The 25,622-nt window shown below is 52.7% G+C and overlaps 2 protein-coding genes and 1 non-coding gene across 4 annotated transcripts; all 3 read left to right on the top strand.

Moving 5' to 3' along the window:
* Window positions 1–4,100: 4,100 nt before the first annotated feature.
* Window positions 4,101–9,488, top strand: RHO (rhodopsin). The gene is made up of 5 exons (XM_028518094.2): window positions 4,101–4,566; window positions 6,324–6,492; window positions 7,789–7,954; window positions 8,061–8,300; window positions 9,134–9,488. Exons 1-5 carry the CDS (start codon window positions 4,206–4,208, stop codon window positions 9,242–9,244), a joined length of 1,047 nt encoding a protein of 348 aa, XP_028373895.1. The 5' UTR covers window positions 4,101–4,205; the 3' UTR covers window positions 9,245–9,488.
* Window positions 9,489–14,785: 5,297 nt separating this feature from the next.
* LOC114502217 lies at window positions 14,786–14,944 on the top strand. The gene has a single exon (XR_003685064.1). It is a non-coding gene; the product is annotated as a U1 spliceosomal RNA (small nuclear RNA).
* Window positions 14,945–21,220: 6,276 nt separating this feature from the next.
* LOC114501281 (histone H1.8) lies at window positions 21,221–25,204 on the top strand. 2 transcript variants are annotated; one of them, XM_036030765.1, is made up of 4 exons: window positions 21,221–21,763; window positions 23,438–23,678; window positions 24,456–24,520; window positions 24,849–25,204. In XM_036030765.1, the coding sequence occupies exons 1-4, from the start codon at window positions 21,482–21,484 to the stop codon at window positions 25,101–25,103; spliced, it is 843 nt and encodes a 280-aa protein (XP_035886658.1). In that variant the 5' UTR covers window positions 21,221–21,481; the 3' UTR covers window positions 25,104–25,204. The 2 variants fall into 2 exon arrangements, with proteins under 2 accessions (XP_035886658.1, XP_035886659.1); XM_036030766.1 differs by having other exon boundaries at window positions 24,459–24,520; window positions 24,849–25,198.
* The last annotated feature ends 418 nt before the right edge of the window (window positions 25,205–25,622 follow it).

The following is a 25,622-nucleotide window of genomic DNA, read 5'->3' as shown; positions in this document are numbered from 1 at the left end:
TCCCAGAGGGGCAGGGCTGGGGAAGCCCCAAGATGGCGATGTCAGTCTTCGGAGACAGTCAACCCCAGGCCCCCCAGGCTCACCACTCACAGCTCCTCACAGCTTGTTCTCAGCCTGGCTGAGAGAGAAGCTGAAGGGGCAATGTCTCAGAAAGTCACCCACACTCAGGTTTGATCACTGGCATGCTCTGGGTCCCTCTCTGGACGACCTGACCTGGAGACGGAGACAAAAGAGCTTTAGCTGAGAAGTTAGATGGCCCAGGTTCAATTCCAGCTCTACTGAGGAACCTCAATCCTTTGAACCTATTTCCTCTGTGTTCAGGGGAGAGTGAGGCCTCCCCACAGGGGCCAGGGGAGTTGTTCATTTATTCAACAGATATTTATTGAGCACCTACTCTGGGCTACAAGCTCAGAATGCAGCAAAGACAGGCTGGGTCAGCCCTGCGTTCTAGAGAGAGATGGACAGTGAGTCAGTGAGAAGACAAATAGGACAGTTGCTGATAGCAACAAGTACTGAGTAGAAAATGAATGTGGGGGAGAGCTGGTTTGTGGAGTTGGGGGTGTGGGGGCTCTCCAAGGATGTGAGCTCCCTGAGACTCAGAAGAGGATCACAGTTTTAGCAAAGCTCACTGATCACTGCAGGCACCAAATTAGGAAACTGAGGCACAGGGAAAGGAGGAGGCTGGGCTGCACCACAGTTGTATGGCTGCAGAGCCTCAGTCTGGATGAAAGCGTGGGTATAAAGGGGCCATGCCCAGGAGGGAGGACCAGAAAACCTAAGCTGTGAGGTCTGAAGATCCGTGAGGCAGGCCTTAGTGGGAAAAACAGCCCCGGCTTACTTACTCTGTAGACGGGTGTGGATCCCCGAAGTTCCCTAGGCCTGGCAAACCGAGACCCAGAGACAGGAGGGAGTGGACTTCCCAGACTCTCCTGGTGATGCAGGGCCAGGGGTGCTCCCTGCCCTCAGGGCCACCACTGTGGCCCCAGGCCTGTGTGACTCAGTCCTGGGCCTTTTTCACTACCCAGTACAACCTCTCATGTCATTTATGCCATGGTGTGAAGGACTGGCAGATCTCTCCTGAGAGCTGTTTTTAGTGCTGGAGGAGACATGGCCAGGCAGGTAAGTAGGTTATGGCTGGGCTGTCACTGATTTGTCACATGACTTGGCCAATTCACTGCTGACTCTGGGCCTCAGTCTCCCCACTTAAAATTCAGTAGGAAAGGTCAGAGTAGGTGACTTCTAATGACCTTTTAGCATACTCCCTGAACAAAGAGCTTTTTAAAAAAATTATTTAGCCCTGGCTGGTGTGGCTCAGTGGAGTAAGTGCCGGCCTGCAAACCAAAGGGTTACCAGTTCGATTCCCAGTCAAGGCACATGCCTGGGTTTCTGGCCAGGTCCCCAGTAGGGGGTGCGTGAGAGGCAACCACACAATGATGTTTCTCTCCCGCTGTCCCTCCCTCCTCCTCTGTCAAATAAATAAATAAATAAATAAATAAAATCTTTAAAAATATATTTCTCATGCTTTCTGGAATACAGAGCAATATGATGTCAGTGATGGCCTTTAATTCCCCATCACTTCGCCCTGTCAAGGTGGGATTATTCAACTATCTTACAGAAGAGGAGCCTGAGATTTAGAGAGGGGAAATAGTTCCTGGGGTAACTTAGATTCATTCAATGATTCCATAAATGTTTATTGAGTACCTGTCATGTGCCGGCCCTGGAGATACCTCAGTGAACAACACGGACAGAAACCCCAGCTCCTCCTTGGGCTCTAGGAAATGACTCACAATTGCTCCACGTCGGGGAACCCTGCTGGGCTCTGGGGGCCTGTGGTGAGCCAAACAGATCCCAGCCCACCCTGCGGGCTCACGTTACATCCTGGAAGATGGACTGAAAACACATGAACAGAACATGAATTAAAAGCTTCTAGACTGTCATAAACATAAGGAAGTGACAGGAAGATGCTGAGGTCAAGGGTCAACGGCTCAGCCCAGCCAGGATGGGGCTGTGGGGGAGCCAGATTTGATTCAAGGAATCCAGTGCTGCTCCTTCCTTTTGGCTACCAGGGGCCAGACTCTGTCAGAATCAAACCCTCCATCTCGACCTCAGTAGCATTGGGCCTAATCACTGGGCCAAGTGCCTGACACCGCAAGAGGTCACACCCACCCAGCCCGCCAGGCCACCCTCTGCATTGACTCCACCAACACGTATTTCACCAGCCCTCTGTGTGTGGGCCCGGACAGGAAGGGGTCTGGAGCCCCAGCTGGGCTAGAGGGAAAGGGGTGCACTTTTTTGAGCAGACAGGTCTAGGACACCCAGGAGGGAAGAGAGATTGGGTATCAGAAAGCTTAAGGGATGGCCTTTGCCCTTGCTGTTTCCTCTGCGCAGATGTCTCTGCCCCAGGTCTCGGCGGGGCTGGCTGCCTCCATCACTGAGTTCTCGGCTCAGACTTTACCTTCTCAATGAGACCTTCTAGATTACAGTGTGCTGGGTGTTGGGAGTGGGCCATGATCTGAACTTTTCTCTCTCTCTCTCTCTCTTTTTTGTTTCATTACTGTTTGTAATGGAACATTCCTTGCAGACATGTGCTTGGTCCTTGTCCACTGCATCTCCCAGAACCGAGCAACTGGGTCGATACGCATTTGTGTCTGGATGATGGTCATCAAGTACCCTGCATGCTGGCCACTTCCAGCTGCCCCCTTTATTCCTAGGAGGTGTCGTCGCACTCCTGTGACAGATTAGGGGAGCCTGTCCATATTGGTCTTCCATGTGCCCCCAAAGCTTATCCCGCTGTCCTGGGACCCACCCTCATGGGGTTACTTGTCACACTATAGCCAAAGCCCACTGTCCCAGTCCAGTCTGACTGGACATCCCCAGACATGCCCCGTGTGCTGCGATATCCAGCCATCCCTGTTTCCAGGGTCTGCATCCCTTTCACACTGGAGTCCCCAGGAGGCGGAGCCCCCACCTGCCTCCCTCACTGCAGTGATGTGGGCCCAGCACAGGACTTGGAACACAGTCTGGCTCCTGGATGCAAGGCCTTGCTCCGGGATCCCTGAGAGCCTCTGTCCCCTCCCTGCTTCCATCACACCCTTCCCTGGTCTCTTCCTCCACCTTTACTCCCTTCAATCCAACTGTGGGGGCATTTGTGCCACCTCTGTCCCTGAGATCTGCCCACTGCCCTCCAGATAAAGCCAGGTTCTTCAGCTTGGCATCAGAGCTGGCCCCAGCCCATGTGCAGCCACAGCCTAGGCGGGCCTCCGGCCTCTGCCCAGCCTGTCTCTAGTGTGCACTGTCTTCCCCACTTGGCAACCTGGCAAAGTGCTTCCCCCTCTCAAAGACCCAAACATTGCCTCTCTGGATGCCTCCCCCAAGCAGGCCACCTCCCCTTCCTGGGCTGGGGTCTGTTCTTCCCACATCAGCGTCCTCCTAAGCCTGCAAGCTCCTCTTTCTCAATCTTTGTATCCCCAGTGGACTGCACATAAATGTTTGATAAACAAGTGCGTAAGTGAATTCCCGATCAACGCAACAGATATTTGCTGCGCTCCTGGGCTGTGCCAGGCTGTGTGTCTGGCAGGATGTGGCCCCTGCCCTCATGAAGCTCGTAATCTGGCGAGAAGGGCTGGTGTCGGTGTCCAGCAACAGGATGAGCCAGGAGGTGACCTGGGTGGGGGAGGAATAGGTAAAGGGCTGAGAGACTGAAAGAATAACCAGAGCCTCTGCCCTCTCAGAGTTCATGGTCCAGTCAGAAAAAAGATGAAGGCAGCTCATACTAAGCCAGAGGGTAATGGGCTGGGAATCTGAGGTCTCAATGCCAGACCAAGGCCATCAGGCTGAGATGGGCAGAGATTTCTGGGGAACAAAAGGGAGGGGGCAGGCTAGGCATGCTTCCCTTCCCTGAGGTTCCCAGCACCTCCCCTCCCCAACCCTAGGCTTCCACCTGAGTCACCTTGGCCTCTCTTGGGAAGCCAATTAGGCCCCCCCTTGCCACACCAGGGATTACTATGATTAATAACGTCCCCAATCTCCCAGGTGCTGATTCAGCCAGGAGCTTAGAGAGGGGAGGTCACTTTATAAGGGTCTGGGGGGGGTCAGAGCCCGGAGTTGTCGAGCCAGCGTGGTCTAGACCCTGCGTGGCCTAGCTCAGGCCCCAACAGCAGTCTTGGGTCGGAGCTGCCTGTGGGGCAGCCACAGGGACCTCAGCCATGAACGGCACGGAGGGCCCCAACTTCTACGTGCCCTTCTCCAACAAGACGGGCGTGGTGCGCAGCCCCTTCGAGTACCCGCAGTACTACCTGGCCGAGCCCTGGCAGTTCTCCATGCTGGCCGCCTACATGTTCCTGCTGATCGTGCTTGGCTTCCCCATCAACTTCCTCACACTCTATGTCACAGTTCAGCACAAGAAGCTGCGCACACCTCTCAACTACATCCTGCTCAACCTGGCCGTGGCCGACCTCTTCATGGTCTTTGGAGGCTTCACCACCACCCTCTACACCTCTCTGCACGGATACTTCGTCTTCGGACCCACGGGGTGCAACCTGGAGGGCTTCTTTGCCACCCTGGGAGGTATGAGCTGTGTTGCGGGCGGGCAGGGAGCCCAGGAGCCAGCGGGCATGGGAGTGACTAGGGACAGCTCCAGGCTTAGGGACGGGGGTTGAGGCCTTCTCTCCTCTGCAGTCATTGGCATCATCCAAAGCCCTCACTTAACCAACAAGCACCCGGTGATGATGAGCTGGGCTGCCGTCTGGGGAGAGCAGGCACTGGGCACTGCTCCTCACACATGGAATGGCATTGTCTTGCCTTACATCAAGGAAATGGGATGAGAGAGGTCAGGTGCCTGCGGAGGTCGCATCCTGGCAGGGACAGAACTGTGTTTCCAATGAACATCCATGTGGCCCCAGGCCATGTCTGGTTTCCCTCGGAGCAGATGCGCCGGGTCAGACCCATGCTGGGCTCTGGGGGGAGAGGACAAGATAGATCCCAGTGCTCGGAGCTCCCAGCTCACCGTGGGGTGCAGATTCCCGGTCCCCCAGTCACTGGGCTTCACCCGTGCTGGGCCACGGGCTCAGTCCCTTCCCAACCCACTTTCAGCCTCTCTGCCACTAATGAATGCTTTTTGCATTGAGAAGCTCATCCCCTTCAAAAAACAAAACAAAACCCCTCCCCACAGAAGCATTAGACCTATGTGATCTGTAGCTTTGAAAGATGCTTTTAAATATTTCTTTGACTTGAAAATTGATGGCAGTGCTGTGGAGACAATAGATCCCATTTAGCAGATGAGAAAACTGAGGTGTGGAGAAGGGGTGACTCATTTAGGGATATGGCAGGGTAGTGCCCAGGGCCTAGGTCTCCTGGCTCAGGTCCAGGAACTTCCCCTCAGGACACTCAGGCACTCAGGCACTCAGGCAAGCAGGACATGCCCACGGGCATTATTACAAAGCCAGGGCGATGGCGAGAGCCCAGCACCAGCCAGGACTGCTCTGCTGCCTGTCTTTGATCACCCTCACGTGCCCAGGTCACTGCTTCAGCCCCACTCCCCGGGACCTGGAGCCAGCACTGGGTGTCACCTTCGGTGACCTCAGAGCCCTCTGTTTCAGGCCAGAAAGCGGGTGAGACAGAAGTGCCACATACAGGCAGACGCTGCTCTGCAGCATCAGTCCCCACGAACAACTGTCGTCCTGGAATAATTACCAGTGTCCTTGTCCACTCTCAGAAATGGCCCAGTTTGGATGCTAAATTCTGTGACCACCCCTCCTGAGGGTCTGCAGTGGTGCACAGGACAGGTGTCTGAATTCTGTCACTAGTTTCTCATTCGCCCTCTGAGCCAAAGGCCATTGAGCTTCCTGGCTCCTAGGAGAGGGTCCCACGTGTCCAGGTTACACTGTCTCCCTAGAGGGGAGAGGCCGCTGCTCCAGAGGGAGGGAAGGACATCCAACTCTGGGTTTCCCCTGTCCCTACAATGCCCTTCACCAGCGACACTGGCTGTTGCCCCATAAAGGGCACATTCTCTTGTAAAAACTCCCCGCAGGGCTCGCAGTCCAACCCTGACCCCTAATCTAATTTCTGTGCCCCTCACGAACCCAGAGCTCTAACTGAACTAAACTTCCTAAGAGCTGCTCCACTCCCCTGGCATGCTGGTCCTCTGCCCTGCCTTTCCCCCTTCTCCTCAGTGTCTAGGCCTGTCCCACCCTCAGGCCTCACTCCAGGCCTGCCCTGGCCGCCTTCCTAGCTGCCCTCTCCCATATAGGAGGAGCGCTTCCACCTTAGGCAGACAGTGGGGTCCAGGCAAGTGGCATGCTGACCAACAGCTGACTGTCCTGCAGGTGAAGTTGCCCTGTGGTCTTTGGTGGTCCTGGCCATCGAACGGTACGTGGTGGTATGCAAGCCCATGAGCAACTTCCGCTTCGGGGAGAATCACGCCATCATGGGGCTCGTCTTCACCTGGATCATGGCACTGGCCTGTGCCGCACCCCCACTAGCCGGCTGGTCCAGGTAATGGCACCAGGCAAAAGGGAAGGGTCTCAGGGGGTCTTCTTAAGGTCCAACAGCCAGGAGTCAAACCTGGGGCTATCAGGTTTTAGGCACCAAGCTGGCAACTTTTCTGGGGTTGGAGTTTAGGGTGGGGGAAGAAAGGATCGGACCCTAATGTTGCTATAGGGGCTGGTCCCATCTCCTGAGTTCCCAAGGAGAATCCGAGATGCCCAACCCCTCACCTTGGCTATGCCCCTAATCCTCAACTAAGCCAGGGCCAGAGTCCAATCCTCTTTGGTCCAGTGCCCTGTAGGCAGCTTCCTTTGACCTTGGGCCTCAGTACCTCAGGAGACTGAGCCTTCCTAGTGTAGGTGGTGACACTGGGGGACCCAGGTCCTGTGCATTCTGCAGGCTGTTGTCTCCAAGTGGAGCTGAGACGAGAGATGTGGAAAGAAGGGGATAGTGGTTTGGGAAATGTGACTGGTGACTTTATGGGTTCCCAGAAGCCTCATGTTCCCCTGCTTCCAGGAAATTCCTATTCTCTTCCCTTTCCTCCTCAGCCTCCCTGGGGCCATTTTTCTACCCCTTCCTAAATTCTAGGCCATCCCCTCCAGCCTCTTTTCCTGTCTGCTCCAGTCTGGTCTAGTTACATCTGCGTAGGCCCAGCCAATGGACACGGCACATTTTCTGAGGTCGGTCCAACCTCACCATCCCCTTAGAGTCACTGAAACACCCTAACCACGTGCCCCAGAGGCTTCTTGTTTCCAGAAACTGTGCAAAGATCTCTTAGTTACCCTGCGTGCCCATCTTTGGTCTAGAAAATACTCTTACCCTGTGGTTAGTAAGACCCCAGTTTGTACAAACTACCTCAGATGCAGAGTTTGGGAGCTTTTCCCTTCTCCCCACCAAGGGAGGGGAGGCCTCTGAGGCCTGGCCTCTGGCCACTAGGGGTCCAGTGAAGAAATCCCAAGTGGGCCAGTGGTGCGCATGTGCTGCCAGGTGAGAGATGGTGTGGGAAGCGAGGTCGTGTCCCAATGACACAGCCAAACAAAACCAAACACACACACAAACAAAGAACGCAGCAACATTGGTTTTACAAGGTGCATTCAAATCCCTTCTCTCAGTCGGTTTGATCCTCACAGTCACACAGCCAAGCAGACATTTCATTATCCCCATTTTACAGAGAGGGAAAGTGAGGCCCGGAGCAAGGCCAGCCACACAACATGTCACTCTGGTCAGCTGGGGCCTGTTCCCTAAGGTCCTCACTCTCGGGTCTCTGTCATGCCCCCTCCTGTCCCGTTCTCCGCTGGCCTTCAGGTATATCCCAGAGGGTATGCAGTGCTCGTGTGGGATCGACTACTACACGCTCAAGCCAGAGGTCAACAACGAGTCCTTCGTCATCTACATGTTCGTGGTCCACTTCTCCATCCCCATGGTCATCATCTTCTTCTGCTACGGACAGCTGGTCTTCACAGTAAAGGAGGTATGGTCCTGTGCGGGGCACGAGGGCCACAGGCGTTGAGTGGCTGGAGCCCAGCCCCTGTCCCGGAGTTGCTGTGGTCTGGACACCAGGCCCTGTGTCCCTGCAGGCGGCTGCCCAGCAGCAGGAGTCAGCCACCACCCAGAAGGCTGAGAAGGAAGTCACCCGCATGGTCATCATCATGGTCATCGCGTTCCTGATCTGTTGGCTGCCCTACGCCAGCGTGGCCTTCTACATCTTTACCCACCAGGGCTCTGACTTCGGCCCCATCTTCATGACCCTCCCGGCATTCTTTGCCAAGTCATCCTCCATTTACAACCCTGTCATCTACATCATGATGAACAAGCAGGTGCCAGGGGCGGGGCAGGAGGGTCTAGGCCCCCCAAGTTGCAAGCACTGCCTATGAAGGACAAGCCACATCCTTGGCTGGGTCTCAGTCTTCCCGTCTGCAAAACTGGACTGGGGAGTTGGTGTCCCCCAGGGTACTATAGGCATCTGGGAGAAATGCAGATTCCTGGGCCTCGCCCAGGACTGCAGCTTGGGGTGGACCTAGGAACCTGCATTTCTAACAAGCCCTTCTGGGGACTTTGGGGCTGGCTCAAGTAAGATGGTTCTGAAGGCATGCTTTAAAAGTCAAATGGTCAAAGTCCCAAGCCTGGGTACAGGATGGTGCCTGTCCCCATGGAGGAGAAAAAAGATGAAAGGTCTTACTCTGAGGGCCAACATGGACCAGTGGTCTGTCTGCAGACTCCATGGTCCAGGGGGAAAATGTGGTCTCCAGAGTCAGGCATCATGGAGTCAGATCCCAGCTCTGCTAGCTCCTAGCTGTGTGACCTTAAGCAAGTCATTTCCCTTCTTTGGGCTTCAGTTTTTCATCCAAAGAAAGGGCAAAATTCCAAACTCTTGAGTTAAATGAGATAATTTACAAGTAGCCCTTGGCACCCAGAAGGCATCATGGAATGTCGTTAGTGAAAAAGCCCCCTTGGGTTTGGTCCCTGGCCTCACAGGGGGAGGGTCACGTGTGTTTAGTACGTTTTCTCCGGAGAGCCAGATGTGGCATAGGAGTGAAGGCTGTGAGGGCTGGAGTGGGAAGGGGCTATAGGCGCACCTTGCCAACCACCCCAGTTTGTTACCCACACTTCGAATGCACCCTGACCCTGACTCACGCCCCTTGTCTTCCAGTTCCGGAACTGCATGCTCACCACCCTCTGCTGTGGCAAGAACCCGCTGGGTGATGACGAGGCATCCACCACTGCTTCCAAGACGGAGACCAGCCAGGTGGCGCCGGCCTGAGCCCTGCCAAGGACTCTGCTGCCGACTGTAGGAGTCTTCCGTCCCCCAACACCCACCCCCAGCAACAGCTGCCCCACCAGGAGCCCAGTGCCTGTCACAATCAGGTCTCACAGGCTCCACGAGTGGTTTTTTATTTTAAGAATTAATGAGAGCAAAACAGGACTCCCCACCCAACGGGGACAGCTCGGTCTGGAGTCCTGGGTTCTCAGGGGCCGGTGGGATCAGTACCCCTCCTCCCCCCAACTCATCTTTCAGGAACAGAAGAACTCTTGTTGTCTGGAAAAGTGTCCCGGCTTAGGGATAAGTATCTAGCACAGAGCGGGGCACACAGTAGGTGCTTAATAAATGCTAGATGGAGGAAGGAAGGAATGAATGGAGGAATGAATGAAGAGATGAATGGGCAGGGAGAGTACATTGTCTTTTCAAAACCACCTCAGCAGCAGCAGCACCTTGGCTGGTGACCTTAAGTGATTGTTTCCACCCCCAGGCCTCACTTTCTTTCTCTGTAAAATGGGAATCCCCCCAATAAGTAAATAAATAAAATAAAATGGGAATCCAGTCCTCGGTCCCGCCACACATCATCTGCGAAGATCAGATGAGACGTGTGTGTGTGTGTGTGTGTGTGTGTGTGTGTGTGTGTGCCTGTGTATTAGAGTACTTCGTAAATGGTAAGGAGTTGTACAGATTGTAGTTAATGTTATGAACAATATCAATTATTAATATAATTAATAAATTACTATGATCATCTCTTCTTGATAGTGACCATTTTGAGAGTGGGCATGGCCCTGAGTATCCAGCCCCAACAGGTGTTTTAAAAATTAGCCAAGCGTTGAGGCTGGACCAGGCCTAGGGGTTGGGCCACAGGGAGGGAGAGTTGAGTGCATGCAGAATGCAGCCATCCGACCTGAAAAACTACCATCAGACCGGAGTCTGGGGCCAAGGCCCAGGGTCTAACCTCTGGCCTGGAACCCCGGGCCAGTGCCCTACCTTCCCGGTGCTGCTTGTGAAGAGATAGGCCTTTCTCTCAGCTTCTGGAAACCACAAGCTCGCCTACCCAGCACTCGGGCCACAGCATGTCTGGGCCAGCATGGAGCTTCCAGAAGCTATGCTCGCCTGCCCACATTTAATAAAGAGCTGAGTCTCCAACGTCATCTTTGTCTTGAAGAGCTTAGAAACAAAGAGTGGGGAATTCGGTTGAGGCCACCTTCGCTGGGGATGTTCACGGGTCCCAGATTCCAACTCCCTTGCTGGCTGAGCCCATCTTCAGCAGCTTCTGTCCGTTCTCCATTCTGGAGGGTTCTTGCCGGGAACCTGGCTGGAACTCTGGGTCATCGGAATTGAACAGCCTCAGTAACTGCCCCTCCTCCTTCACATAGCCAACGCCGGAGGCTGTAGGTCTCCCCAGCCCTGCCTGGAGACTAAGGTAAAACAGGACATTAAAAAAGCTCAGCTGTTCCACTTGGTGTCAGCGGTGGTAGTTTTTGTCATTCTCAAGCTCTTTGTCTGCAGGATGGACTGAAACTGGACCACGCCCCCCTGGTCCCTGCCCTGGGATGCTGGAATTGCACAATCAGCCTCCTGAGGGTACAGGGTGGAGAAAGCTAGCCTGGGAATGGGAAAAGTCCCAACTTGAATGTCACAGGTACCCAAGTGACCTGTGAAACTACAAGAAAATGTTCTCACCTCTCCGAGCCTCCTTATCTGCAAGAGGATCTAAAACAGACCTTGAGGGGATTAAATGAGATAGCGAACTCCTGGGCCAGTCTCTTCCTGTCCTACAGCAGGCGGTGGGAGACTTTTGGCATCACTGGGGCCTCAGCTCAGAGCTGGCCTTACTGGACACCCCATCTGCATGGGAAAAGGGATGGAGGGATAGCCCCCACCTCCAGGTGGGCAGAAGTGGCAGGAACCTGGGACGGAAGATCCTTAGTGCCGTGGTAGGCCTGGAGCAGGTAATAGCTCAGATCTCTGTCCTTGTCCCTCTCAACTCTGCCCCCCTGGATGATGTCAGTCAGGATTCCTTTGGTTGCAAGTGACAGAAAATTCCCTTTAGGTCTGAAATTAAAGGGAACAGTTATTGGTTCCCATAACTGAAAAGCCCAGGGCTTTAGGAACAGCTGGAGACAGGTGCTCAGATGATGTTCTCAGGCTTCTGCGTCTCTCCTGGTCACACTTTCCTCTGTGTTGGCCTCATGCATGGGCTGTTTCCAAGGGGTGGCAGAGATGGCCACCAGTTGTTCCAGGCTCAGCAAGCCCTGCCAGGAGCGGGCTCCTCTTTCCTGTCAGTTCCGGGTAGGGCTTTCATTGGCCAGGCCTGGGTCACCTGATGGCCCTTGCCCCCCAGTATTACCCCCACATAAACCAGATGGTCTGAGAGAGGGGACAGAAAGGCACCCAAAGGAAATCTGGGGGTGTCGTTACTGGAAGGAGGATGGTGGGAGGAAGCAGGGTGGGCAGAGCTGGCAGTAGCCCAGACAGAATGGACACTAAGCCGCTGGTGCTTGGCTGGCCCAGGCCTCCCTCCCACACCGGGCCACAGGGAAGAAGGTTCCCAGAGTTGGTCCCCCGGGTCACTCTCCATTTCAGGTGCTGTGTGGGGCCAGGCATGGCGCTGGGAGAGGCAGTGACAGTTCAGCTGCCCTGCCTTGCAGGCAGCAGCCCTGTCCCCTGAGTCCCCCACCACAGTTTACTTCTTCTGAAGGGTGGTATGTTTGACTCAGCCTCACATCCAGAGGGGAAAAAACTTACTCTAAAACCAGAACATTCTGTGGTTTTTCCTGGTAGAGGGGAAAGCCTCTCTCCTCCTTAATTTAGCACTGATTTGACAGCTACGTGTGGGGCACTCGCCATAAATGAAGGCGAAGAGCTGCCGACTGAGCCTGAGAAAAAGGTGTTACCCCCTCATCCCCGGGCTCCCGGCAGCCAACAGGTTTATGGAACAAATGCCTGTTGTGTGTAATCGTGTCTCCACTCAACCCAATCCAAGGAAGCAGATCCTAAGTCAGGGTGTGCTGGGGGCTCCAGGCGTGGATTGAAGGGACCAAGTCTCTGGGCTGTGGGCTGGCCAGCCTCAGGGCCACAGAGCTCTCACCCTTGATCTTGCCTCTGGGAGGAGACGGGACCCCACCCCACCCCTCAAGGCAGCCGGGCCTGATGGCAGCCTGCCCTCCTTCCCCTCAGTAAAGACCAGCATCCCTGGCACCCCAAGTTTCCCCCAGGGAGGCAGTGGGTGTCCTTTCCAGCTGTGTGACCTTGGACCAAGCTTTTGAACCTCACTAGGGCCTCGGGCCTCTCAGGTTTAAAGGGAAGAATCACCCCACTTGGTAGAATTGTCTAAAGGGACTAATGAGATTCTTGCTATAAAAGATGCCGGGCACAGTGGATATTCGATAAATGTGAGTTCCCTTCCCAGAGATGTGGGCCAAGTTCAAAGGAACAGCCCCTGCTGTGGTCGAGATAGGCATTAGATTGAAATAATGGAGAGGGTCTCAGAAAAAGGGCAAGCAAAAGCTAACTGCCTTAATATTCATTCCCTTTCTTTCTTTTAGTAATATTACTCCCAAGTTCTAGCTGGCACCTGGCCAGCCAGCACCAGACTGCATCTCCCAGCTTCCCTTGCACCAGTGGCATGGCATTAAGGTCTGCCCAATAGAGTATAATCAGAAGTGATGTTTGCATTCCCTGGGTTTTGCATGTCTGGTAATGGCAGTGTCCTCCACGTCTTTCTTCTTTGCTTTCTGAAGGCAGGAATGTGGTTGTGATGACCAGAGCTGCAGCAGTTGTCTTGGATCATGAGGTAAAGTCTATGGGCAGAGAACAGCAGAGCATCAAGAAAGGAGCTTGGGCCCCTCGGCTTACCAGCCCTTACCAGCCCTGCAAAACTTATTCTTGAAGAGTTTTGTGAGAAATAGTCTCATGGTTTCTTGTTTAAGCCACTGTTACTTTGGAGGTACATCTGGTTTCTTAACTAACAGAGGGCTTTCAGGTTGCAGCCCAGGGTCTGGACTCAGGAAGATCAAGCACAGGTCCTCTCTAAACTTTTGCTTCTTCATGTGTAAATAAAAGAGTGGATATAAAATATTAACACAGATATTGAACATGGCAGCTACTACTATTTCTACCCTGCCCTCTCTGCATTTTTTTACCTCAAGTCACGAATATCCTGATGCTGCAGAGGCTAGAGTTACACAAGAGAGACACCCTATCACTACTTCAGAAAGCTGAAAGCTGTAACCTTCTGAACCATCAGAAAGTTCTCACGCAGGTGGGTCCTGTTCAGTGTTCCAAGATGGTAAAAATGTTTCTGGCAAAACTTAAATTCCATACAGGCCTCACAAAGTCACATCAGCACACCATGTTGCCTTTCCTCCCCAGCGGGCTGATCCTCACAATTACCATTTTCCTGTAAAAAGGCAATCCTCTAGAAGAATTTTTAGATCACGCAGCACATTTTAGAACTTCTTCCCTCCAAATGCAAACCTCTATCCTGGCACAGCCCCGGAGCAGGGTTTCAGATGAAGCTCGTGGGAATGTTTGTATTGCTGAGTCTTTTTCTATTTCTCAGTTCTTGGAAATGCCCCAGAGTGTGGTCAAAACTGCTGCCCCCGTTTGTCCCAGCTTCCTTTGCCTCTTTCTCTTCATATCCTCTCCCGCACTCAGCCAAGCAGGGCTCTGGCACTGGGGCTTCCACAGCAGTGGGTGCTGAGCACCTACTGTGCTGGGCACCAGGGATACCACCAGGTACAAGACAGACACAGCTCTCCTCCCCCAACAGTGCCCCCTCTGCCACCAAGCTCAAAGGCTAGTGCAGGAGACAGCGTAGGCAGAGCTGTAACACAGGGTGCTGGAGGCTTCCAGACAGCAAGTCCAGGGGCTGCTGACAACCAGAGGAGGGGCCCATAACCTCCTAGGGAGTCAGGGAGGGCTTTTCCCAGGAAGTGACATCTAAACTGAGGCCAAAACAGCCTAGAGAAGATAAGTGGGAGCAAGGAAGGGTCCTCTAGGCAGAGTATATCAGCTTATGCGGCATGACAAACAGCTCCAAAAACTTCATGGCTTAAAACAACACACCATATATTATTGCTTGCGACTCTGTGGGTCAGCTGGACAGTTCTGCAGGTACAGACCAAGCTTGGTTGCTCTCCACTAGGCTCCTTCAGGTACATGTGGCTAACTGGAGGGTTGGCTGGTTGGCTGGCTGTTGACTGGGTGATAGAGGTATGGGCCTCTCAGCATCCAGCAGGCTAGCCAGAGCTTGTTCACAATGGGATTAGCAAATGTCACTGCCACCACATGCTATTGGTCACCACAAATTTAAGGCGTGTGGGAAGACCTGAAAAGGTACATTGCAAATGAATATGAATATTGTCTGGGGTGAAAAACTGCAGCTATTTCTTCATCAGTCTGACATACCACACAGAGGAAACACAGGGGAATCACAGGGGGCAAAGCCCAGATCTCAGCACCTGGCCCATTCCAAGAGCGGCTATGTGGCAGGTCTGTGGGGCTGTAGGGGCAGCAAGGCTCCAAAAGCCAGGCTGCATGCTCACCTGGCAGGGGAGATGCCATGCTCGCGAATGTAATTTTCCCAGGGCTTATCCATTGCACTTGGGGTGTGCTGACTCCCGCAGTTTCCCCAAAGGTGGGAAACTTGGCTGCCTAATTTGTGGTAGTGGGGGACTGCGTTTGCACTCTCCCCTCTTTAAAAAAGGAAGCCAGGTTGAAGAGGTCAAACTTTCAATCCCAGGCCCTGGGGAGCCGTGAAGCATACTGGCCAGGGGAGTGATTCCTGATTTCACTTTAGAGTACTTTGATGACCTCTGCCTCCCTCATTCCAGACCTCTGGCCCTGGGAAAATTCCAAAAATAGACTATAGAGAGAAAAATTCCAAAAATAGACTGTAGAGAGAAAAATTTAAATCTGTTTAAACCTATCCCCTCCAAACCCTCTGCCCTCCTTAGAGGTAATTTTGCTATTACCTTGGTAGAAATCCGTTCAGACCTTCTGTGCCTTCAACACACACACGAGTTCTGTCTTCTCAGAAGTGGAGAGTGTATTTCTCAGATATATTCTGGCTCATTCATTTTCACTGCTGTGTCCTGTCCCACCGTAGGAAGAGACCACCGTTTATTTGTCCACTCTCCTAATGAGCATTGACGTTGTTCTGAAGTTTTGCTAAGACTGCAGTAGGCATCCTTGGATGTCAACGTGGGAGTTCCCCTGAGTCATACCTGGAGTGACCTGGGTGGGGTATGGCATGCGTCCATCTTTGGCTGTGCTGGACGTTACTGAATTGCTTTCTAAAGTGGCTCCTGACCAACCCTCCTAATGGTTATGCATTTCTTCATGTCCTAGGCACTCAGCAGTGATAGATGGTTAAGTATTTGTCATCCTACTGGGTGTGAAATACAGCCTCATCTTTGTTGTAAGCCACCACGCCATTTTAAATGGCTGCAGAGTATCCTACAGCCAAAGTAAGGGAGTAATTTAGCCAGGCCCCAAGTGATTCACTTGGAAGTTAGTTCTATTTTACTTTCTTTTCCTAAGTAATGCACTTCTAGGGCAGAGGAGTGGAGTTGCTGGGCTCAAGGGAAACGTTTTCAAAGTAGGCTGCCTCCCAGCTCACACCACAGGCAGAGGCAGCGAGAACCTCTGCACCCAGCTCCCTGCCTCTTTGCCAGCACTTCGTCTTCAACTTCTGTCGTTTTTATGTGGAAGTCACATCTCTTTGTTGTTTCTATTTGAATTTTCCTGAATGCCAAGGAGGTTGAGGCTATTTTCCTGTGTTTATCAACCATTTTGGTGAATTGCCTATTTATATTTTTTATCTATTTTTCCCATTGGTTATTGTCATTATTTATGGAGACTTTTGCTAAGAAGTTTTATTTTTAAATTGCTCTTTTATCCTTTCAAGATTACTTTCTTTAAAAACAAAACAAAAAGCCCTGGCTTTGTTGCTCAGTTGGTTGGAGCATCAACCCACACACCAGAAGGTTGCAGGTTCGACTCCCAGTCGGGATATGTGCAGGAAGCAACCAATGTACCTTTCTCTCTCTCTCTCTCTCTTTCTCTCTCTCTCTCTCTTTCTCTTTCTCTTTCTCTCTCTCTCTCTCTCTCTCTCTCTCTCGTCAATATATATATCAAGCTTAAAAAAGGAGGTGGCCACAGGTTGACCTAGGGGTGTCTGCTTCAGGCAAACCCCACTTCAGTCAGCCTTCAGCTGCCACTTCTTGAGAAACCGAGGCAAGCAGTGGCAAGGGTACAGGATCGGACAGTGGGGCAGTGGGATTGGAGCGCCTCGCCTCTACACCCAGCTGTGCCCAATTCCCCATCAGCATCTCCAGCCCCTGGTGAGCAGAGGGTACAGGAGGGACCAAACAACTCAGCCCCCATCATTTCACATGGATACTGGGACCCAGAGAAATCAAGTGACTCATCCAAGGTCACACAGGAATGGGTGACTTAGCTGGGGTATCAGTGCCCCAGGCAGGGCCGTGTGCCCCGCCCCAGCCCTCCCACCCCAATCAGCAGTTCAGTCCTCCCAGCCCAATCAGGGACTAATTGGAGTCATGGGGCCAAGCCACTGTGATATAAGATGAGCAGCCAGCCGGGTCTGGTAGGCATATCTACGTCTGTGTCTTCCAGTGCAATGGCTCCTGGGAGCATGGCCTCCAGCGACTCCTTGACCTCCTTAGCCTCCCTAACCTCCACAAGCTCCACATCCGGGTGGTCTGGGATTGGAAAGTCAGGTAAGCAAAGGAAGGCAGCTTCTCCTTCATCCCTGCAAAACCATCGCCTGGGTGTCCGGGACCCTTCCTCCTCCCAGTCTTCTCCTTCCCCTGCCCGCCCCAGCACCCATCCTAGAGTTGGTTGAGTTCTACCACTTGTTTGGCAGGTGCCAGAAGTGGCAGGGGCCAGGCAGACCTGAGCTGAGGATGGCTGGCTCAGAGGAAGAGGGCAGAGGACAGAGCAGGCCTCCCCAGCTGGGGCCCATTTCCTTTCAGGGCAGGGCTGGGTACCCAGCTGCAGCTGCAAGGCAGCTAGTTGAATGGACTAGAGAAACAAGTGTTTGATACAGGGCTGGGCTTTGGATTCAGGGCTGCATCCCAACTTCTAATAAACAAAAAACACCTCGGGGTTTCTCAGGACATGGGGGCCACTGGAACAAACAAACAAACCCCAGTTCCTTCCCTAAAGGAGCTCCCAGTCTGATGGGCAAGCCTGCCGCATTAATAGGTGCCACTTGATGATGTGGCGGGAACTCAGAGGGCTATAGAAGCTCAGAGGAGTCGCCTAAGCCATTCTGAGAGGTCGAGGAAGGTTTCCTGTAGGAGGTGACCCCAGGTCACTGAAAAAAGGATAAACCTCACCCACAGGAACGAGGGTGAGGCAGGGGAATCTTTCTGAGTATCTGCAAAGACTCCTGGAGGAGGGGGGTGGGTTCCAGGTGCCTTGGGAGCACAGGGCGGAGCTGCTCACTCTGGCTGGGGAAGTCAGTGCTGCTTGAGCCTTGAAGGATGAGTGAAAGTGGCCTGGCTGATTGAAGAGGCAGAAGGAACAGCACAGGCAAAGGCCCAGAGCAGGCAGTGCTGGTGGAGCATTTAGGGAGTTGCATGTCTTCCTTTGGGCTGGAGGCCGAGTTGGGGAGAACACTGGTGAGAGGTGGGCCGGACCAATCAGACTGGGCTTCCCGGGCTGTGGTCTGGTGCATCAGTGTTTATGCTGAAGGTAACATGGAGGTGAGGGGTGTGAGAGACAGTGAGGAGAACGGATTAGAAGAGACAGGAGGCAGCAGGGAGGAGGCTGGGGCCCTGGGGATGGAGAATAGAGGAGAGGACAGAGTGGAGAGAGAGAAGCCTGGGGAGAGGAGTGGGGTGGGTGAGATGGTGAGGTGGAGGGGAGGTGCAGGGTGTCCCCTGGGTTCTTGCTTAGGCATCTGGGTGGGTATGGGGGGAGGTGCCATTCCTGGGAGGAAGAAGTCAGATGGCAGGTGCGAGGGAGGTGTGAGTTCTGTTCCGGACATCCCAGTACTGAATAACTGCTGAATGAGGGGCTGCAGCCAGCTGCAGGATCTGGGGAGGGAGGAGACTTGGGGAGGCTCCCCGGGACAGGGACTGGTTTTTGGAGGCAGGGGGTTCACTAAGGTGCCAGCCCAGGCCAGGCCTGAGGGCCCCTCTGGAAACCCTCTGACACTGCAGCTGGGCGGGCTCAGACCTCCTTAGAGACTGCCACCCCCACCGCACAGAGGGGAAGACCAAAGCCCAGATTAGAGGGTGAAACTCCCGAGGTCCTGGGGGAGACCGACCCAGGACTCCACCAGGTCACAGGCCGAGGCCCTAACATGAATATTCCCACACACTGCACTCTTCCTGGCCAGGAGGCAGCAGTGGTCCAATTGGATTAGGTCTCTACAGTTTTGCTCAAGATCTAGAGTTTGGGGGTGTTTTTCTACTTTAAAACGTGTGTGTGTTTTTCTTTTTGGTTTTATTTTTATTAAATATTGAATTGGTAGAGAAAATAGTACAACATGTGTATAAGTTGTAATCAAACGAGAATTAACACCTGTGTACCCACCACCTAGCTTAGCACTGCCAGAGCTTTAAATTGTAAAAGACACTGTTTCACTTCCTGCAAATCTTTTCTCCATGTTCTCCATCAGCCAGGGATGACCACTACTTTGCTTTCATTTGTACTTTAACATTTATGTAGATATCGGTAAACAATATTTTAATTTAGCATTTTAAAATTTCATCTAAAATGTTGTTATTCTGTATTCTACTTGCTTTTAAAAAAATTATTTTATTGTTATTCAAGTACAGTAGTCTCCATTTCCCCCCACCACTCCCCCCACCCTAGCCATCCCCACCTCCCTCCCCTGATCCCACCCCCCCTTGGTTTTGTCCATGTGTCCTTTATAGTTGTTCCTGAAAACACTTCCTCCTTTTCCCCCCATTATCCCCTCCCACCTTCCCTGTGGTTACTGTCAGATTGTTCTTAATTTCACTGTCTCTGGTTTTATTTTGCTTGCTTGTTTGTTTTGTTGATTAGGTTCCACTTAAAGGTGAGATCATATGGTATTTGTCTTTCAACACCTGGCTTATTTCACTTAGCATAATGCTCTCCAGTTCCATCCATGCTGCTGCAGAGGGTAGGAGCTCCTTCTTTCTGCTGCATAGCAACTTGCAGAAGGTCCGCTTCTTCTTCTGCTCTACTTCTGCCACCATGTCAGTTCTTCAGACTAAAATGTGTTTTTTTAATAATGATTAGTATATTATTCTTTTTAAGAAATTTATTTATTTATTGTTAGAGAGGGAAGGGAGGGAGAGAGAGAGAAAAAAAACAACACCAATGTGCGGTTGCTGGGGGCCATGGCCTGCAACCCAGGCATGTGCCCTGACTGGGAATCAAACCTGCAACACTTTGGTTCACAGCCTGTGCTCAATCCACTGAGCTACGCCAGCGGGGGCTAAAATGTGGTTTTTAAAAATATATATTTTGGTCACTTGATCCCTTTTTGAATCTTTAATTTTTGCAAGTTGATCAGAAAGCAACATTTCTAATCACTGTATTTAAATCAGGGTTTATATTTAAACCACTTCTATGTGCCTTATAGTGACTCACAACTTCTCACACTTTCTCCCTGCTCACCCCACGATCCTATTCTCTTTTGCAACTTTTTAAAATAAAAGCTTATTGAGATATCTCAATCATTTACATACCATACAATTCATCCATTTAAAGTGTACAATGGCTCTTAGCATGTGCACAGTTGTGTATTCATTTCCACAGTCAATTTTAGAACATTTCCATCACTTCAAGAAAACCCTACACCTACGAGCAGTCACCCCCATCCCCACCCCCATGCACCCAACCCCTTGCAGCCACTGATCTACTTTCCATGCCAATGATTTGCCTGATGAGACAGTTCATTTAAATGATATTACACATTATGTGACTTCTTGCGACTGACTTCTTTCACTCAGCATAGTGTTTTCAGGGAAGCCCTGTTTTCCTTCTCCCGGCCAGGTGAGACTCTGTTTTATTGCTGGCATGTTTTGTGCATCCATTCATTAGTTTATGGACATTTGCCTTGTTTCTGCTTTTGTGCTATTGTAAATGATGCCGCTGTGAACATTTGTGTAAAAAATGTTTGTGTGGATGCAAGCTTTCATTTTTCTGGGGTATAGATTTAGGAATGACATTCTTTCATAACTTTTTATAATGAAAACTTTCATATGAACACAAAAGCAGAGGGAGTGGTACAGTGACCCCCAACCCCGCCCGCCCCACCCCGCACACCCATCGTCCAGCTTCACCGGTTACTAGTGTATGGCTACTCTTGTTTCACATACCGGGTTATTTCCCTGCAAGTGCCAGAGCTATCATTTCGTCTCTAAATACCAGCATGTATCTTTAAAAGATAAGAACCTCTTACAAAATAATTTCAATACCATTAGCATACCTGAAACAATATCATCAAATATTTCCAGTGTTCACATTTATCTAGTGGCCTTTTTTCCCCCCATGTTTAAGTCATGTTCCAAGTTTGAACAAGGACCCCACATGGCATCTGGTCAGAAGGTCTCCCCAGATCTCTCCTCTCTGGGAACATCCCCACTTTTTTGTTTTCCAACTTGCTTATTTGTAAGCAAAACTGGGCTCTGGATGCTGGAGAGATCCTCACAGTCTGGGTTTGCTGACTTCATCACCGTGTCCCTTTCACAGGGCCCCTGGGTTCCCTGTAACACCTCACCCAATTCAGGGTTTCTTAAGATCTTATTTATTTTAGGGAGGAAGAAAGAGGGGGAGAGAAATATCAATGTGTTGCCTCTTGCATGCCCCCCACTGGGGACCTGGCCTGCAACCCAGGCTTGTGCCCTGACTGAGAATCAAACCAGTGACCCTTTGGTTTGCAATCCAGTGCTCAATCCACTGAGCCACACAAGCCAGGGCAGGTTTCTTTCTTTTTTTTTTTTTTTTTTAAAGCAATGTTTAATTCTTTCCTTGAGCTTTCATGGAGAATCTGGTGTGTGTCCAGCCCCACAGCAGGCACTAGGAGACATAGGGGCTGGCCGAGCAGCGTGTCTGGCCCTCGTGTGCTCATAGGCACTGACTCAGTGTATATTCAATCCCCTATGCCCATTTTCCACCCGCCATGGGGCCCGGCTGTGCCTGCTGTGTGTTTCACGGGGCATGTTTGTGGTCCATTGGGCCTGAGGGTGGTTCGAGCTCTGGGCGATGTCCTGTTGTCCATTCGCAGGCCCGAGCTGTAGCGTTGTGAAAGTGCCGCGCCGCCACCCACCCATGCTGCGTATGGTCCTGGAGGCACTGAAGGCAGGGGAGCAGCGCCGGGGCACCTCGGTGGTGGCCATCAAGGTTTATATCCTGCAGAAGTACCCTACAGTAGACGCCATCCGGCTCAAGTACCTGCTGAAGCGGGCCCTGAACACTGGCATGCAACGTGGCCTCCTCGCCAGGCCCACCAACTCCAAGGCCAAGGGGGCCACTGGCAGCTTCAAAGTGAGCATGCTGGGGGTGACTGGTCGGGGTGCTTGCTGCAGGGCAAGACTGAGCCAGGGTGTAAACTTCAGTTCCATCTCTCTCCTCTTGGCCCCTCTGTGCTAGTCCCCTGCCAGAGGCCTGTCTCCCTGTCTTCTCTCCTTGTTTTTCCTGTGTGTTCTTGGAGACACCCCCTTTTCCAGGAAGGTTCGTGTGTGTGTGCACGTGTACACACCTTCTCTGAGCCCTCACACAGTTCTGGTCACCCTGCGGTGTCCACCTTCATCCTCGTCAGATGTGTTCAGGGACCAGGGACCAAGGACCATCTCAGCTGTGTCCCCTTCTGCCCATGACCCCTTCCTGGAACTCCTCACCACAGACAAGGCAGTCCAGCCTTGGGCTCTAGAAGGTCACAGAGCTGGGGTTTACTCCCCATGCTCTCCAGCTCCAAATCAGGGCTGGCACCTCCCTGAGCCACAAGGCAGGGTCCCAGAGAGGGTAAGATTTGTCACAAAACTGAACCCCAGCATCACGACTGTCAGCTGCCACCAGGGAAATCTCAGGGACCCAGACATGGGTCCTGTCTTGTGTTGCTGTGCCCCAGTATGTAGCAGTTGCTCTGACAGTTGCCATAGAACATTGTGGAACATTCTCAAAGTACTGTCTTCCTATCCGTGTGGTAATCAGTGGCTGACCACAGGAAGTCCATCCTTGTTAAACTCCTGGGCGTGGGTCAGAGCTTGGAGCCATGGCAAGGCCCAGGGCTAGGGTGGGGTGAGGAAGAGCAAGAGAGGGGTGCTGGGGGCATGGGTGGCTGGGTTAGGTACAAGGCCTGGGAGCCAGTTAGGAAAGTGGGCTGCAGGGGTGGGAGGCAGGGAAGGGGCCCTAGGGTGACCACAGAGTTAGGAATGCGTGTGTGCTGAGAGTGGGGGTTGTTTCTGGTCTGAGTGGGAATTGGGAAGCCATGAAGGATTGGGGGTTGTGGGAAACATTATCAGCAGTGGACTGTAGAAGGGCAGGGACCACCTTTTTGCCAGGGGCCCTTGCATTCCCCTAATCCTCATAACCTCCCTGATGGCTCTGTTGTAAAGACAGGAAGACTGAAGCTAGCTGGGGCCAAGAAGACTGCTGAGTTGCACAGCTGGGGAGGGCCAGAGGAAGCCGTGAACTCTGGGCTATGTCGCCTTGAAGTCCATGTTCCGTTAGTGGGCATCACGGGCAAGGCAGGGAGTTTGAAGACATGGAGGTGTGAGGTAGGGCAGGCTTTGTTGGGGAGAGGAAGGGAGGGTCAGAGCCACAGTCTGTGAGAAGGTGTGGGCAGGGAGGATGCCAAAGGTTCCTATCTTAGCCTCTCAGAGGATGGGGTCAGGGCTCACAGTGTGTGCCATCACTCCCAGAAAACGGCTTTGGCACTTCCAGATGCAGGGGCAGGGGGGAGTGTGCCTGTGGCCCCCGGAAGCAGACTCAGGTCCTCCAGCTCCTAAATGGCAACAGTCCTTTGTAGTGCAAGAAAGGATTGAATGAGTGACCTTGGCAGGCATTTCAGAGGTGGTCTTGTGTCTTCTCCCCATACCCACCCTCCTTCACCCTCCCACTTTTTGAATGGGGCTGCTTCTCTGAGCCTTAGATTGAGAGGAGGAACACGAACACCCAGAGCTTCGGCCCTCAATCCCACCCCATTCTCTCCACTGCCAGTTAGTTCCCAAGCCCAGAAAAAAAGTCAAGCCCAGGAAGAAGTCTACCATGTCAGCCCCCAGGAGACCTGACGAGGCCAAGGAGGAGGCCCCCAAGAAAGGTGGCCAGTCCAAGGACGGAGAGGCAAGAGTGGGCAAGGCCAGGAAGGTCCCCCAAGAGCCAGACAAGGCCACGAAGGGCCCTCATGGTCCCATCAGGCCCCGTGGGAAGTCAAAGGTTAAAGGCAGAAAGAACAGCCCAGGTAGGTGTGTGAAGAGGTGAGAGGAGGGCATGGGCAACCACTGGATGTGAGGAAGGGGGCACGGCTCTGGGGGGAGGTTTCCTGTCTGGTAAATGTGCCCTAAGCATTAGCCTTGACCTGGGCAGACAGAACTCATGGAAACTGGTGGGGAGTGGGGATGAGGAGCCTGACTCCTCCCTCAGAGAGTGTGCTTCGAGGAGCAGGTATTTCAGGCAGAAGAGCAGCTTATGCAAAAGCTTGGAGGCATGGAGAAGGTGACGTTTTTGAGGCAGTGAAAATAGTTCTGTGTGCAAGGAAGGCGGGGAGGTGGGGCAGGCAGCGGCACAGGGAGGCTGGGAAGGGCACCCCGGAGTCTGGGCTTTATCTGGAGAACAATGGGAAGACACAGAAGGACTCTGAACAGGGGACAGCTAGGGTCTGAGGTATTTTTTTGAAAGATGGGCTAAAGACTAGAAGCCAATAAGCCTGTTAGGGGCCTTTGTTGTGCTGTTAGGGTGGGTGCCAAGCAGGGGGTCCACCCTGGTACTTGGCTCAGAGTGAGGGCATTAATGGTCCAGTTAACTCTCCAACAATTCACGAGGAAAATACTATTATTCCCAGTTTGCAAGTTAGGGCAACCAGGCTGAGGCTAAACCCCTTGCCCCAGGTCAGTGAGTGCCAGATGAAGACCAGGGCCCGGTAGGACTAGTGCTCCGCCGCGAACCCTCCTGCCCAGCAGCAGCTCCTCCTGAAAGGGTCCTCCCCACATACCTCCCCCCCCCCCACCCCACTTTCCAGCAGACGACAAGGCCCACAGGAAAACCAAAGCTGGAACTCAGAGTTCAAAAGCCACGGTCGCCAAGGTAGGTGCCTGTGTGATTTCCCTGGTCTGGGTCTCCACTTTACATAGGCCCGAGTTTCGGTCTCCCCCACCCAGCCCCTGGAAGATCAGCCGGGGAAGGGAGTCATTTATTTTCCTATACAGCCCTGCTCAGCTTCTCCTCCTCTCTGGCCCTCCAGCGCCCTGAGGATCACTGTCCCTGTTTTACAGTTAGGGGACTGAGGCTGAGAGAGGGGAGGTCACTTGTCCAAAGCCGCCCAGAGCTGAGATTTCAACCTCATATTCCTGGGCTCTGATCTGTGTGCCCCACCCGGTTTCGTTGCCTTGCTCCTTGATTTGCTTTCTTACAGGGTGAGAACGGTGCGGTTTTCCCAGCCAAAAAGACGACTGGGAGCACAGTCCCTAAAGAGGCCGCTGCCCAGGGGGCCGGGCAACGGCCAAAAGCCAAGGGTGCTGCTGCTCCTCCTAAGGATGGTGTGTCCAAGACCGTACCTGCACCACCAGCCAGAAAGACAGAAGTCCCCAAGGGCCCAGGAAGACCTGGCGTGCCCACCAAGGCCTTGTCATCCAATGGGACCAGCAAGAAGATAGAAGCTAAGAGCTAGAGGCAAGGTGGAAAGAGACTTAAGATTCTGTTGGAATTTTTATTCGCCCCCAAAACATTATTTATTTCACTGAAACCTATTTATCAATAAAGAATATTTTTCCTCTCACAAATTGGTGTGGAAGGAGGAGCTCCTGCCCTGGTGGAGACAGACTGTACAATGTAAAGGGCTGGTGCAGGGATCTGTGGTCACAGCAAAGTTGTTTAATGCAGCCTGAGATCTGGGACTGCTTCCTGGAGGAGGCGGCTTTTGGTCTTAAAGGATGAGCGAGAGTTGCTGGACGGATGAGAGGAAAAGCATTACAGGCAGAGAGTCCCAGCATGTGGTGTGGTGAGGGGAGCATGGGGGAGAGGTGGCACGAGCCACATGGGCCATGGGGGATGGGGCAGAAGGGAATGGAGGGGCAGAATAGGAAAGGCAGGCCTTCTCTCAAGGGCAATGGGGAGCCATGAAGGTTATAGGCAGGGGAAAGAGTGGTGTGTGTGCCTAGGAAAGCCCTCTGACTGTGGAGAGGAGAGG

Source organism: Phyllostomus discolor, chromosome 7 (assembly GCF_004126475.2).
Source record: "Phyllostomus discolor isolate MPI-MPIP mPhyDis1 chromosome 7, mPhyDis1.pri.v3, whole genome shotgun sequence".
Lineage (NCBI taxonomy): Eukaryota > Metazoa > Chordata > Mammalia > Chiroptera > Phyllostomidae > Phyllostomus > Phyllostomus discolor.
Note: the sequence above shows the minus strand (reverse complement) of the source record. Positions and strands in the feature narration are given on the sequence as shown.

Coding starts and splice junctions, on each gene's coding strand:
- LOC114501281 (XM_036030765.1), top strand. CDS start 21,482: ATGTCCTGTTGTCCATTCGCAGGCCCGAGCTGTAGCGTTGTGAAAGTG. Junction 21,764..23,437: donor GGGCCACTGGCAGCTTCAAA/GTGAGCATGCTG, acceptor CTCCACTGCCAG/TTAGTTCCCAAGCCCAGAAA. Junction 24,521..24,848: donor CAAAAGCCACGGTCGCCAAG/GTAGGTGCCTGT, acceptor GCTTTCTTACAG/GGTGAGAACGGTGCGGTTTT.
- RHO (XM_028518094.2), top strand. CDS start 4,206: ATGAACGGCACGGAGGGCCCCAACTTCTACGTGCCCTTCTCCAACAAG. Junction 6,493..7,788: donor CCACTAGCCGGCTGGTCCAG/GTAATGGCACCA, acceptor GCTGGCCTTCAG/GTATATCCCAGAGGGTATGC. Junction 8,301..9,133: donor ACATCATGATGAACAAGCAG/GTGCCAGGGGCG, acceptor CTTGTCTTCCAG/TTCCGGAACTGCATGCTCAC.